Source organism: Prenolepis imparis, unplaced genomic scaffold (genome assembly GCF_030444845.1).
Source record: "Prenolepis imparis isolate NDT839.2.m4 unplaced genomic scaffold, iyPreImpa1.0 SCAF_8, whole genome shotgun sequence".
NCBI lineage: Eukaryota > Metazoa > Arthropoda > Insecta > Hymenoptera > Formicidae > Prenolepis > Prenolepis imparis.
In genome coordinates this window covers 7,337,580-7,354,422 of record NW_028141166.1, presented here as the reverse complement: position 1 = coordinate 7,354,422, position 16,843 = coordinate 7,337,580, and the positions used below count along the sequence as shown (strand labels likewise).

Sequence of the window (16,843 nt, the reverse complement as noted above, 5' to 3'; positions counted from 1 at the left end):
TCAGAGAAGTGCAATCACTATCATAGACCAAAGTAAATTCAATGTTACCGCCACCGATGATGATCAACGAAACGATGGTGAGTGGATAATTGCAGAAATCCTTACGTAAATCTAACTGAAACGGCGCGAGAAACGATTTTATTCCTTAATTTAATGGCGCGGAAATAAAACCGCGTATATATTTTGCAGAGATGAACTAGATAGTAGCATATTTCTCCGGAGAAAGAGATGCTGCTCTAAAACTTGCCGTAATGATACATGCGCATTATATAATTAAGCTAATATAAGCGTAATCAAATGATTTTACTGTGTGCCTTTATAATGTTATTAATAATTTTATTACCGCAACGAGATTGACGGTGACATCAACAACATTGTGTTGATATTACGATCGGTATGAAGAATTTCAATTACACACGCTTTAATTAAATTAATTCCACATATGTACGTTGAAGAATTCCAACGTAACCGTAATAACATCTGAATTAGAATTCTCGCGAATAGAGAGACGAGTTGACTTTTTGCATAATTTTTTTTTTCCTTGGGATATTATATGTAGTAAAGAGGTAATGAAGTAATTACTGCAGGTTTTTCGCGATTTCATTCCATTAGCGAGTGGTAATTACGTTACGTACGAAAAGTGACTGACTAGCTGCACTCTCTCTCTCTCTCTCTCTCTCTCTCTCTCTCTCTCTTCTCGACGAACGTATGCTGGTTAATGAATCGCTGGTAGAATGATCTAATTAATCAAGAAAAGTCGGAAAGTCTTTTAGACATAAAAATAAGATACAACTTAGAGCTTGAAGTTTTTCAATGAAGTATAGGAAACTTTTAATGAGGTATATAGGAAAAATGACATTCACGTAAATTCGCGTTTTGCAAAGTTTTGCTGTTTAATAAAATAGTTCCATGCGACGATAATTACAATAATATCTCGTCTTGTCTTTCTCGGTACATCGGACAAGAATGCGTTCTTTGATAATTTTTATTATTCTTTCAAGTAAACTGAACATATTTTATTTGCAAAATACGATTTTATCCGCTCAAATCCGAGCATGAGTAATGCAACAGTCTCGACAGTATATGTACATGTGGGAATTCTTGCGGGGAATTGGGTTCCCAGAACAGCTTAATTGTAATAATTAACCATATCGCTAACAGAGTTGCTAATTACTGACTAATAAGTGTTCACAGTACTCAAATGAAGTATTCGCTCGACTCTCCTGTCACAATTTCTCTCACTCGACCTTAATGTTGCGCTGTAATTTGATCGACAGCTTTTAGAGAAAATGCGAGTGGCGGGTTTTTATATAAAATTAAACGCAATAAAATATATTCAAGACATGCGCGCTCGTGTGTATTCAATTCAAATTATTAATAAATCTCTACTTTATGAAATACATACATCACTCACGATGTTTATTAATTCTCATCATGCATGTAGTATATTACGTTTTATAAGTTCATAAATTTATTTATTTTATAATTCAATTAAAAATGTTGCAATGTACGCACACAGATAATTAATCACATTGCAGAAAAAATTTGTCGTCGAAGCAAATACAAAATAATAATAATCTTTAAAGTTTAGGATAGTTTAAAGTAGATTAGAGTTTAATTAAGTTAGTTTGATATAATTTAAATCTCAGCATCCAATCTTCAACTTCAAATTTAATTTCGAATATTCATATACACATACATATGTATATATTTAATATTTATACTCAAATTTAAATTTTCTAAATTATAATTTTTTAAGTGCAAGATTAGTTTATGATTTGCTTTATTCGTTTTGTCTGATTTATATTTGAGTTATTTGATGTATTAATCATTAAGTAGTAATTATATATTAGGCGTGATTTATAATTATATTAAATTATAATTATAAATATAACTCTAATTTTATACACAAAAAAAAAACAGCGGTAAAAACTGAAAGCGATTTCAGGCCATAAGGCATGGATTAAATAATATATATGTATCATACATCATATCATTGCGCATTACAGCAGATCTCTCTCTATGTCTCATGAACGACGTTTTGGTCTCAAGCGAGCGGACTTCGTATCTGCTGAGCTAAAGCTTCTATTGTCTCCTCGAGATCGTCGCAACGAGAGGATTATATGCGAGTTATCCACGTTGATCGTCTCAATTATGCTCGCAATTCGACGAGACTGCGAGATATATTCCCGGTGACGACGTGCGCGACGTGCGTTCCCAGGAGTGTTTACATTTCGTCGCACGCGCCGCCGCCGGTTAGAATGCAATCGGCACGCATTCGCCGATCGTGGGACAGATCGATGGGTCGATTGTGCGAACATACATGCGCAGGGGTTGGGAAAAAGGGTGAGAGGGACCGAAATCCTCGTCACGTGAAACGGGGAATCGTGGGTTGAATTATTTCTCGCGTCTCCCCCGTGGCATATCTCGCTTAATTAGCGACCTGTACTCGCATCCTGGTAACGTGTAGCGAATAACGCCATTTCTCCACTCCGGGGTTCGAAGTTGGTTCGATCCATCGATCTGAATGGGAACACTGACTCTTTTGATTAAACGCGTACGATATAGAGATGGTCGCAAACTGAACATGCAAACTCCCTGGAAAAGTATACGCGACAAAGAATCGGTTGCGACAATAGTGTACTTTTTTCGATATATATCCTCTGGGCACTCGCGCCGGCAAGAATAACAATTAGCGGACCCTAATTAGTCGTCCCCAAATAATATTTTCTCGTAACGCTGTAATATAATGCAATTGTAATGTAAGTACATAAATCATTTGATGAATCATTGAGTTAATTGTGCAGCGCGATTTAATGATTATATCATGTTTTATACATGCATCCATTAACTCTATGTATAAAGAGAATATTACATTATAAGAATATTGCTTCGTTAAATTATTGCATAAACATGAGATATCAATCATAATGCAATTATCTATTATGAGTTCGTAAATTGCACATATAATGGAAACCGTCGTTTTTAGATACAGAAAAAAAAATTAAAAAATAATAAAATTTTTTTCTGAATAAATAATTTAATAATATTATTTGCCGACATTAGATTAGTATAGGTTGCTCTTTTGCGGAAGCAGCGAGTAATTTTTCATCTTGCGAAAGCGATATCGAGATAAATCGAAACATTTATATAAAAAAACGAGATATTCGGGAAGAAAACAGGATCAACTAGATTTCTTTGTTTGTTATGTTTGTTCGAAAATGCATACACATGCTCCCTCTCGGAAAAATGAAAAAAAAAAAAGCCGTATATAGATTTCTTTGCTTTACCTTAAAATCGGCCGAGGAGCGGACGGTGAAGCGGGCTTAGATTATACGTATAATTATTCTAATTTCGCCTGGGGATACAACGGGTTCACCTCTCGGATTCCTCGCGAGAATTTACGTGCCTCCGCGAGATTGGATCTTGGAATATTCCAGACACCGGCGAAGCTTAAGATCAGTTTCACGCTCGCCATCGCGGAATAATAGTCCAATGCGCCATGAAATGACATCTCTAGATCGGAGGATATCGAAGGGGTGTGCTGTAGGGTGGATGAAGTAATAAATTGGGGGTAATAGTTAGCAATCCCGACACTTTTAGATAGTCCGGCGCAAATCATTATCAGTACGTAATACGATGCAACGTACGATTTATTTCTCCCTAATATCAATGACAGCTTATCATTTAATTAATGCAGCATATTATTGTAAAAAGAGCTGCTCTCTTATTACATATATAATAATAATTATTATACTTGTATTATATTAATATCTGCACGGTTTTCTCAATACTCTACTCTAAACTCCTCTCTCTTTTCCGCTATATGTGCATTTTATTTCATTTCATTCCCTTTAACCCACATTTTCATTCGCTTTTTCGTTAGCGCGTTTATAAATATTCAGTTTATTGATTCATACTTGTTCACCTGATTTTCTCGCATTGTTCTCGCCTGCTTTTCCCGCGCATAAATTCTCTTTTATACTCTCTTTCAGTCTCTTTAAACTAGCGCCAGACTAATTAATTATTAATAGTAGAGCTAAAATTTAGACATTGTAATTAAATATCAGGTGTAATAAGGGACATCTAACATTTAGCTTTGGTAGCTAATATTTTTTTCCATGTAGCATTACACATAAACTCGCGAACAAAATAAAAAAAAATGGCAGTCGATGAAAAATGGGATAACTCTAGCTCGAGTCTTATCCACGTATTTTGCTATCGAGATGTAGCAACAGTTAATGATAGTTGATGTCATAAACGGTTCGCAGCTCGTTTGCTATCGCGACACGAAGGCAGGATCTGGCTTTTATCAGACTCGCGGGCACTCAGGAACGCATAGGAACGGTTGATTGGTTCCGACTATATAAATAAAGGGAAGGAAGGGGGAGGGCGCGGCTATCTTCGACCGGAGATCTTCTCGAGTCTTATGCTAATGGATATCCACCTTCTCTCGACGTACGAAACCGAAGGCACATCAGGCTTCTTTCTCTCTGGCCTGATATAGAGACGCTGCGCGGCGATTAAATGCCGTCGTTGTGTTGCCGAAGCGAAATTTATATGTATCGGTATCGCTATTACGAGCCGAGTTTTCATCGAAGACGATTACCGGTTTTATACGCGGTAGATCAATAGATTCTTTGTGCGATAAAAGCGCCGGAGTCACGAAGTAAAGAGTAGCATAAAATACGAGATAGATAATAGAGAGTACACACGGAAACTATCGTTTCCGCTCGAACTCTGCAGCCGGAGCCCTTTACGCTCCCGTGAGATTCATTCTGTTAATTCGATTTAAATAAACGTTAAACGCAAAGTGATATTAACGCACGAAAGGAAACACGCGAATATATATGGGACTCGAATATATTTTACGAGCACACATTGATTATACGTAGGTTGTATATTATATATATTATATACGAGCTCTCTTGTAATTTCGTAATAGTTCATTTTTCTTTCTCGTTCTCGCGCTCTCGAAATAACGTACCAAGAGTTGAAAACTTTTGATTATATCCGTATCCTTTGGCAACAAAACCCAGGCACAGAGAATTCGCTTTAGAAAGCATCTAATAAAGATAATAGTCCGTTTTCTCTCCGTATATATTTAGCGTTGAACGCGAGCGACTGTCTAATTCTCATCTCGCATCTACGCGAGAGAATCGCGCTTTTGAATAAAAAGTGCATTAATTTTAGCTCGTCGTATTAATAAAAAGTTGCGAGAAGAATGCGTGCGCGCGTATATACTATAAACGAGATATACTCTGCGAAAAAAATTCTCTTAATTAAGTCCTATCAAAGGCATACTTAATATTTTTAACACAGGTACATTGGTACATATATACGTAGATAAATACGTAGATACGACGATTCCCTCGCGAGAATCCCTTCGACATACGTACATATATGCATGTATAGAGATACGTAGCCTCGGGGGCTTCGATTATCATAAAGCTCTCTCCGTAAACGATTCTATTAAATTACACGGCGCGCTTAAGCGCGCCGCTCTCTCGCCTTCTCGCGGTTTCTCGGAGAGAATCCGCGAGTCCGCACGCAACGTCGAAAATGTTTATCATTACGCGGTGGCGGCGCGCTCGCTCTTAACTCGTTTGTCGTAAATCAAGCGAAGTCTCTCTCGTATACAGACGCGCGTGAAACACATACACACGTATACACCAGTAGCGAGGTTACTATGGTGGTCGTAAAGAGGATGGGAGAGGCTGGAAGAAAGTGCACGGCAGTGCAGATGATATCTCGCGGCGGCGGCGACGCCAGCATCCGGGGCCGTAGTATCTTTGAATAAGGCTGCCGGGGAATTACCGTGTCGTACGTAATCATTTCGGATTGTAATACACACTTATGAATTCATGACAACGTTTGCGCACACCTATGCGCGATGAGAGAAAGAAAGAGAGGCGCAAGGAAAAAAGGAACGCGGATGAAAGTTTACGGGAACTATCGAGGAAAATGTCGAGAAATATATATATATTCGAATATAATAGAGCGAGAAAAGAGAATTCGTTTAAGAAACATATGACGGTAAATATTATAAGAAACTCGTGCTCCGATTATTTATGCGTCCTGCGGTCGAAAAGGATTGCGAAGAAAAGGCTCCGGTGAATTTAAATGATGCAGGCAACGTTCCAGAAAATGTCTCACGGCCGAAGCGGAAACGTTCCTCAAATAATTTTTATCCGATCCGTGTGAATATATATTATAACAAACTCGGGTGCTTCTTCGATTATTTATGTATTCTGTCGCTGAAAAGGAAAATTACGCGGATAAAGGAGGTTAGCTGGAATTTAAATTATATGAGTATATCACATCTTTCTCTCTCCGTCTTTAATATTTTCTGCTCTACGGAAATGTTTCTCGGAACGTTTTATTGACTCGAATACAAGCGAATATGAATATAGATTGAGCGACGTTCGAGATTCGCTCGAGGTCCAGACTTGTGGTTGAGCTTTTACAAACGAAACCTAAAATTAGACGTAACCCCGACATACTTGGAGCGGATACGCATTTCCAAGCCGAGAGAATTACGTAAGTGTATATTCTCTGAAACTGATTATGTCAGTCATAACTGTATGCCAAGCAATATGATTTAAATGGATAACTAAGTTTGTGGATAGCTCTCTCTCTCTCTCTCTCGATACACACAAGACGAAATACGAAAGACACTGCATGATATATTATCTGAATACAAACCGTTCATTATTTAAATGAAGAAAATAGAAACGCAAATTTTTGTTTACTTATGCAGATTTTAACACGTGTTTAGCATGTGTTCTATTATTAGACGTCACTAATCGGCCAGCCTTGTGGTTTTACGTTTTCGTAGAATTTTGGCAGAGATTGACGTATCATAGAATCTCCGTTGAAAGAAGTCAAATAATTATTAAATTAAAAATTTTTTCCTGAATTATTTGCCTTGTCTTAATATAATAATTGCGAATACGCTTACAAAAAAAAATATAAATATATAAAATATATAAAAATAAATAATATATTTATTTCGTACATTTATAAAATATATAAAAATACAAAATATTTTGCAAATAGAGAAGCCGACGAGATAATATTTCCGGAGCTCGCAAATTTTAGATCCTAGACTATGCCGAGTAGTTAAAGTGATACACGCAAGCACGATGGTCTCCCCCCGATACGGATGGCGGTAAAATCGCCGCGGGCGCATCGCGAAATGTCGGCGCAATTAAAATGGAAACGAGTACATCGCACTTGTGCTGTAAACGCTCGCGACCGGACTTTACGCGGCGAATATGCGTTGTCCGGCACAGATTTCGAATGCTGGTCCGGTAATGGTATGACTCTCGTATATAGCTACCGCGCAAAAATTTATTTCCTCGTCGTCCGGTCATACATCGTCGAGATATTGAAATCCTGACGTCTAATGTAATAAAAATGCCGGCCGGCGCCGAAGGGGTAGAGGGAGGATAGCTCGATGGAAAAAAAAAAGATTGATTTCCGTGTATGTTCGAATGCATTTGGCAAGCTCGCATGTCCCGCAAAAATGGTGGACTCGTGGTACATCGTCACAAATGAAATATATATTATAATATATTCCATTTTCTGGGCCGTAAATTTATAGGATTAAATAAAAAAAAAGACGCGATTGATTTTTTTTAAGCTGGTAAAATACGTAAAATATATTTGCATACGAAGTGAAATGTCAAATGGAGACGTTTTGGTTCTCAATTTTATTTATCGTGTCTTTCTAATTGACTCTCTAATCATGCAATGTATATTAAACTTCCTATTTGCAGCGATGATAGACTGACGGACGCCCCTAGTCTGTCTCGCTTGATCCACTTTTAATTAACTTTGCGCGATACTCGTTATAAGTAACATGTTATTAAAGAGATAACGTTGTGAACTCTCGGGAAAGGAAGAGAGTAGGGGGACGAGAGTAATTGAGTACCGAATCGAATTACATCGCGTTTATGTCGCGTGTGGGCGGCTAAGCTCCGTCTTTGACGTCTTTGACGATGACGCTCGGTGTTTCGTTTCCACGGCCCCGTATCCGAAATAATCGCGCTCGCTCGCCCGCGGCGGCGATGATTTAATTATTTAGAGAATGCCAGGTATTTGTGTAGTAGAATGTGTCTGCGGGGGCGAGCTCGGACCAAGTGCTTAACTCCACGGGGAATGCAGGCCGCTTCGTTTGAAGACGCTCGGAATTTCGTCCGGCTGCTGGTGCCTCGGGGACACTGCAGTTTTCTCGTCCGCTTCCTTTCCCCACTTCCGTGATCCTTTTTTCCTTTTCCTTCCTTTTCATCGCGTTACGTCTCTTTCCCGTCCAGTAAATTGGGGATGGCGGAGAGGGAGGGAATGTGTGTCTCGAATTGCGCTTTCCTAACTTAACGTAACTATTCCAGTAATTGCACGCGACAGCTACAACAATTGTTTTTTTTTCTTTCTCTTGCCAAAACAGCGGGAGTAACGACGTGAATTTTTATAACAACGCGCGCGCGGACAGAAAAAGAGAGATAAAAAGGGAGAGGACGAAGGGACAGGGGAAAAAGAGCGTTATAAAAACTCGAAATATTGTGTTTTTGCCTTTAATTTCACTTGGCCTTCGTTTCGTTTCGTTTTCCGATGATTCTCCGCGTTTTAGCGCGAAGGGAGAGCATTTATCCTGTCCTCTGAATGAGAGAGGAAAACCTCTGGGTACCTCCTGGGCGGGAAACAGATGCTTCCAATTTCGACGAGATAGATCTGCGAGAGATTCGGAAGAGAATAGTAGGAGGAATAAAGTGGAAAAAGTCTCGAATCGCAGAGATCGCGCGTCTCCGCGCTCTTTTCATTCGGTACTTTATACTATACATATATGTATAAACATACACATATATATGGAAGTCTCTCGTTCGTTTGTTGTGTGTATCGAATGGAATTTCTTTTCGGAGTATCATGCCCCATCGGCTTTCCACGGATTGGTCCGCCAAGGATTGGTCCGCCAAGGATTACACGGTGGAATGCAATAAAAAGGGACTAAACGCCGTTACGTCTTAAGAACTTTATTTGTCCCGTAGATCGGAGTAAACTCGGTGTAGGAGAGGAAAGAGAGATAAGCGAGACGGTCTCGGGATCGTTCGGGGAAGAAGATAAAAAATAAAGTAAAACGCGAAGCGAGAGAGAAAGAGAGAGAGAGGCGGGGGCGCTTGGACGGGAGAAGTCACCGACGTTCCTTTGAGAATACCAGCAAGAAAACCAGTCTGAACGAGATTTCTGTGACTGTCAGGGCGTGAGTGTTTTCGATAGACAACTCGTTGAAAGTTACGATCTAGTAGAGACCGTAAATGTCTGACCGCGCACGTTCCATAGACGGAATTAAAGCTATATATGTATATAAAACGAAAAAATAATATGATTTTAAATAATTAGATATATAATTATATATTTAATATATATATATATATATATAATATTATATATATAACGAAAGAAAAGATTTAATAGATAATTCTGTCATTTATTCTCTCTTAAATATCATAATAAATATCATGTATCACTATCGTAAAAACGAACGAAAAGAATCCTTTATTACAAAGTGTGTTTAATTAATTTTTTAATCTGTACATATATTTATGTGCATAACGCATTTATTTAATATTTACATAGAGAGAGTGTTTCATTCGTTTTTTCTCCGAAAAAACGTTCGCACGAATTTACGCGAATCTTAATTAAATATCTCGCGCGTAAAAAAGAAGAAAAACGAGAATTATTTATGCCAAGCAGAATTTAATGAAGAGATTAAACTGCGTTTCCCTCGACACAAATATTTTATTATTACATCACACTTCCGCCGCGCGTCACACAATTTACACGCGCGAACCCCGCGATAATTTTGCGCGGGGGATGTTTTTCAGTCGCGCGCGTGATATCCGCGACTTTTAATTTCTCCATTTCCGTTTGCCGTTTTCCGCACACTGCACGCCACGGTGTGCATCGACGTTGTCCGGCGGAATTTAGCGAGTACGTGAACGGATTAGCATAACATTGGCCAAGTTGCAAACCCCACGGAATTTAACCCCCCTGATCGCGCGCTCGCATTGACCGGCACGTTCGGTTCGCCAGCTGTCTCGTTACATCCGATACAGTTCGCGCGAGTTTGTATTATATGCATAAGTACATAACCAACCGCTGACTGAGGGGTGTGGGGTGAGCAACGTGCCGAAAGAGATTGGCTTAGGACGGATCGTATCCTATATATCTCACGCGAATTTCCACAACCAGGGAAAAGCGGCATTCGGAAAAGTAATGCGATCAATTCCTTCCTCATTTCTTCCCCCAATTTTTATCGTCGGAAAATATTTCAATATTCTACGGTATAAGAATTTTTATCGCGTGGATACAATCATAAACATATCTCGCGTCGGATTCCGCTACCATCTCGCCGCATGCAGTTTCCATTGTATCTTTTTTTATTTTTATTTCTTTTTTATTTGCGGCTACGCTATTTATCTAATTCATACTTAATTCATGCCGCGACTCGCGAGCGGATCAATTATGCAAAAATGTTTCCGGACGTAAGCGAAATCGCGCTTGCAAGAGAGAGAGAGAGAGAGAGATTCGCCGCGGTTTCTCGAACGCAGTTTTCTCGAAATGTATGTCGAGACTCGTCTTTTTTTCCCCCGTTTTATTTTTCCGATCGAGGGTGGACGGAAGGCAGGATACGGGCAGGACGCGATCTGAAATACGGGCACGTAGAAGCGAAGAATATCGGTCGCGATACATACGATTTACGATATATCATCGACCCGTAGCTCATACCGGAAGGTTTCTATACGTATGTGTATGTGTGTGCACCATCAGGACAATGATAAAATAATAAATTGCACCCCCGGAGCTACCGAGCATCACGATGGTCCCATAACCAATCCGTGGGGGTGGAAAAGGGGTGGAGGGGAATCGAATCGAGTTTCTTTTCGCGCGTTGCACGTTGCCGAGACCGGAATACGACCCCGGGATTGGAATATTGCCCGGGTTACATCGCCGTTGACTCCGGATCTTTAATGGATGTATTATGTCCCCGCGCGAATACGGCGCGAAACATTTGTTATCTGTATGTGCGTGTCCCTATATCGGACCTGTGTATGACGCGATGCTTCGGAAACGCGGCCGCGATATCGGCGGAATTGTCGTGTACCATTTGGCGCGAGCGCGTCGCGGAATGATATAAAGTTCGTCGGCGTAAAACGTTATTACTTCGCCAATTTTATGACATATTGCGCGAAGCGATATAATATGCTTTACGATATTACATATATTTTACGATACTTTCTCTCGAGCGAAATTTTATAACGACAGCGCGTCAATTACATATCAGTAAGTTTTTTTACGCAATCTCTCTTTTGACAGCTGCGTGTTAAAAAGAGATTATAAGTTCGTCATACTCGTAACAGATCCTAAGTTGTTTAATTACGCGAGTAATCGATTATTTTTAATTTTTAAATGATCTATAATCACATTCGATAAATAATCGATTGTCGAAATTATAAACCACATATTAATTATCGAAATTACGAGGAAAATTACATATCACTAATTTTTTTTAGTGTGTTAAAAGCTGTGTTAAAAATGCGATTATAAATCCGTCAATACTCGTGATAGATTCCAAGTTGTTTAATTACGCGAGTAATCGATTATTTTTAATTTATAAGTAATCTATAATCACATTAGATGATCGATATATGGATTAAAATTATAACTCATACATTATTCATGGAAATTACGAGGAAAATTATAATAAATTTTATATTAAAATATAATATATAATTATATATATAAATTATATTAAAATATAATATAGAATTTTATATTTCTCACGATACAGAACAGCTTATTTTAAAAGAATTATAACTATATGCAGTAACAACGTACATTATCCATTTAATATATACGCATGCTGCAAATTCCGAGCTCATAAATTGAGCTGCTGTATCATAAGATAATGAGAGCCCGCTCGCGTAAGCCGCATTCCTCAATACCGTAAATATCGCACGTATGCCGATAATTTGTAAATAACGTCACATTATTTCCATATAATATCTTTCAATATAATATCTTTCATGTTTGAATTTCATAAGAATAATACGCCGAATAAAAGAGGTAAGCGGGGAAAGAGAGAGATGCAGAAAGAAAGGAGTACGAGGCAAGTGCATTTTATTCGATATTGAAAAACTTATTCAAAACTTTAAAGATAGAGGAAATTCTCTACAGATTTTTGACATTTATTGAAGTGAATATATATACAATGGAATCTACAAAAATTGTTGATTATCGAAAATTCATTTTAGATCTATAATTCGCGATGCGATAAAATTTTTATCGTAGAGTTTTATTTCTAATTCATACAATTTGTAATATAGGAAATATTTGAGAAAAAGTTATAAAGTGTACAAAATACATATGCATAAATATATACATAAACATATGTGACGTGCATAAAATTATAGAGAAAGTTTCGTCTTGAATTCTGTCGCAAATTAGGATCATTTAAAGTATAATAGTTTAATACATTTGATATTAGCGATTATTACAGCAGTAAACTGTGTGACAGCTGACTAAATGTTTGCACATTAATCCGTAATATATATGGGCGTTTATACAGATAACCATACCCATTAATAATTCTTATCAATACTTCTTATCAATTTGATTTCTACGTTATATTATTTCAGTCGCTTCAAGTTTTACATTCTTTTGTTAAATCTTGAAATTTTAAAATTATTTCAAATAAATCACACACGATAATAAAAAAAATTAATGGATTTAAATATGAATCGCTGCATTGTTCGAGTGATATCTGAGTTTGATCCTTCAGCTTTGTTGTCAAAATCTTTTTCTTGTTCGATAAAATTGATTATGCAAGGCGCATAATGCATAATCACAAAATCGCGCATTCGCGCCATTTAGAGTTTAGAGAATGCTAGCCGCCCGGTAACTTGGTCATTGTTCCCGGGACAGTGTGACCTATGTGTGTGGAACACATTCCCTCGATACTACCGTAAATATCGTGCACGTCGGCCGATATTTACGCCGGCGTGGCTCGTATATTCCGGAACACCTTCGACCGATCTCCCGCGGGAGACTTTCGCGTTGTGCGTCGGCGTGTTACGAGGGATGCACGAACGGGGAAGGGGGAAAAAAAAAAGATATTACGCCGCAAGAGAGAAACGAGGTCCGGCATCGAGGAGCAAAAAAACCGGAAGCGGATAAATCGCGACGGGACGCGCGGCCTTTAACCGAGATGTTTGACGACTAAAACGCGAGGGGGTGAGTGAAATGTTGCGCGAACTTTTTTTTATCTGAACAAGAGAGAGAAATGGATGGCTACGTAAGCATTTAAACCTTTTAAACAGCTCTCCTGAGGAAGTTAAAGACAATTATTTTAAAAGAATTATCTTATAAAGGAGTTTTAAGTAGTTTCCACAATTTTCTTCTCCCTTTTTTTTTATTTAGATTAAGTACAACAGTCAACTTTACAGTGATTTTTAAACCGATATTTATTCTCTTGTTAATTAATAATAATAATTTTTTATTTCAAATTGAAACTTTAGGATAAATATCGATTTAAATTAATTAACACAGAGAGAATTTTCTCTTAGAATTCATTCTGAAAATCATGGTAATCGTGGGGCAATACGGTATGGAAAAAATTTTATGAGAATTTCTCTGATTAATATTTATCACAATAAAAATAATAATATCTATTACAATAAAATATAAAATATGTTTGATTAATTTTACTATATTTTTATTGTGATAAATATTAATCAGAAAAATTCTTTCTATATCATATTGTCCCACGATTACCATGATTTTCAGGGTAAATTCTAAGAGAATATTCTCTCAGTAAATAATAATAATTATTATCATTAATAATTAAAAATTATTACTAAATATTACTCTGTAACAAAGACTTATTTCCGTTCCCGAAGCATCAATTATCGAATATCCTATATATGTGATGTGTACGTCAATATACGTATAGCTATCGGTCGGACCGATATCCGTTATTCTCTATCTTCCTACTTTACTCTTCCTCTCTCGTATCAGCTGCTGTAGGCGGTAACGATATTCACAACTAAGCATCAAACTGTGATCTTGTGCTCACAGCGGAACCGATGCGGGTATGATATGAAATTGAATAAAACGCACTGTGAGTCCACTGAACGGGGGACCCTATAGGCTATAGAAAGTTCTGCAAACTGTGCACAACGATTCCCCGCTTTCTTATAATTATTATATTCATCCGATAATGAATGCGACGATCGATTATTCGAGAGATTTTTTTCGGGGAACGTCAACCGAGATACGAACGGATGTATAACCAGTCGCGGTTTTTTTCCCCCATCGAAAGTCCGACGTGATTTGATCTCATTTCGCCAGCATCCAAGGAATAGAAATTTATTTCCGGCGAGACTATAAAAGGCAAGGTTCGATCATGGCGAAAGTTAATTCCACTTTTTTTTTATCGGCGACGATAAAAATGTTCATAGCAGCGTACCATGGAGAAAGGGCTCTCATTTGTACTATTAGAACTATGGAACTATCGATATAATATTATAATTATATTATATATTATCGATATTATATTATATTCTACTTAAAAAAAAATTATATTGACAAATCAATTATGTAATCACAAGATTACGTGAGATATCGTTATTATGGCGAATATTTTTCACGACATTTCACATTTCCTTCTGTGAGATTAAAGTCGAAAATTTTTTTCTCGCTCCTGTTGCAGCTGTCCGGACTGGTGGTGGGCGGCATCGGTATCTGGACGGTGGTAGCAAAGCACAGCTACGTGTCCCTTATGTCCACGTCGACGTATCCCACTTTGGCCTACGCCCTGATCGTCGCAGGTGTATTGGCTGTCATCGGTAGCTGGCTCGGATGCGGCGGCGTAACTTCTGAAAATCGATGTGTCCTGCTCGTGGTAAGTTGCATATATATCATAGTAATCGTTTGAGACGTTCAATATAACCCATATATCACAAAAATAACAATTCGATCGAAAAATGTCGCAAAGTAGACATTCAGAGAGTAATCTTAGTCTCTGTTTATCTTATTACGAGTTGTTAATTATACAATTCGATCGAGATGTCGCGAGATAGACATTCGAAGAACAATCTTATTCTCTGTTTATCTTAATTACGAGTTACTCGCGTTTAATTAATTAAAAGTTCATTAATTCCATCTTGTTCGTTTTTTTTCTTATATTATACATACGCGCGGATTATGACTATTGATTATGACTATTCATCAATCATCACGTTCGAATTGCATTAATCGACTTCCAGAAACCGATGTAAAGTGCGCGGAGTTTGACGGGAAGTGTAATATAGTCGGATCGATTACAGTAATAATTCCGTTTCCAGCAGCGGAGTATCCCGTCAGTTTTCGCAAAGATCTTAATTCATTAGATGATAAATGACAAATAAATTACATAATTTATCTTCGCTTTCACCTCGTGCTTCGTAAAGTCATGTTCCTCGCTAAAACGACAGAAAATGACGAGCTTGTCAATTGGCGCGTTTATTCTTACAAAAAGAAATATTCAACGTAATTTCGCGAGACACTCTCTCTCATTCTCTCGTCACTCTTATCGATCTAAAAGAGAATAATTTATCAGCGAGACAGCGTCATCTGATTAATTAATTTGCGAGACCGAGAATAGCTGCGAGAGCGTCTTCTCGACTTGAAAAAGCGAAGGGGCGGATATCGCAGTCGAATATCTTGAACAAAGACGAGCCATTGCTTCTGAAAGTATACCTCTATCCGGAACACTAGATGTGCTTTTATGCGCGCGATTGTCCGCGATATCGCGATACACCGCAGGATCCTCCTTTGCAAAGTCATCCTGAAATCCTCTCGTCTCGTTTTAAGTTTGCCGATTATGAACAAAAATAAGACAAGTAAAATTTGAACTATATAAAGTAATTTAGATTCGAGAGATTTTTTTTAGGACAATAAGTACAAAAAAAATCGTGTACAATCGGAAAGAAAGATTCTTCGTGTAAGAAAATAAATGAGAAAAGTCTATAATATATAAATTTAAAAGTCTACAATATATAAATTTATTTCTTTGTCCTATTGGACCATAATTTTGATCATATTTTGTATAGATCATGTATAAACTACAAGGCTTCTGGAATAGAGAACAAACTAAATGTCAGAATTTAGTATAGATACGGAGTCTATAGATTAGAGACAAAGTAGAGATGGATATACAGAGAGTGTGTGATGTATTTAATTTATAACAAGTTGGTCAGAGAAGCTGCATGCAATGTGATGAAAATGATTTCTATGATATAATAGCTGGATGCACATTTGCACATAAAACAAAGTTTATATTAATTAATTAATGGACTATCATGCACACACATCAATATCAATTAACTTTAATTGTATAGTTTAATTGATTCTTCCCTTTTATAAATTATGCAATTTTATTTATGATAGAGAGAGAGGGAGAGAACATTCAATTAGCTATTGTCACAGATGAGGTACTTTTGATGTCGATTAAATTTTTCATGTCTCTCTCTCTCTCTCTCTGAAGTCCTCCCTTTCTTCACTTTGTGCCGATTATATTCCATCGATTTATCGGTATTTCTCTTCATCCAATTTAACGATCACTTGTCGATGCTAAATATCGTATTCTCCGAGACTTCAAAAGATTTTATTTATGCCGTTCGTTGTTAATATCGTTCTTGGAAACTTTCAAGAAGAACTTCGTCATAGTATAGCTCGAGCGTTGCTGCTCGGAGTCAAGCCGCTCTTCACCTACGGGCTCGAACATTCCTTTGACTTAGCGGAG

At 37.6% G+C, this 16,843-nt stretch overlaps 1 protein-coding gene across 3 annotated transcripts in view; it reads left to right on the top strand.

Annotated features, from left to right (window-relative positions):
• Window positions 1-16,843, top strand: part of LOC145939962 (CD151 antigen) — a 141,604-nt gene that overhangs the window by 61,734 nt on the left and 63,027 nt on the right. For all 3 annotated transcript variants that reach the window (XM_083044641.1, XM_083044639.1, XM_083044640.1), the window contains one exon: window positions 14,771-14,962. In XM_083044641.1, coding sequence (XP_082900767.1) covers window positions 14,771-14,962 — 192 coding nt within the window. The remainder of the gene's footprint in view (window positions 1-14,770; window positions 14,963-16,843) is intronic.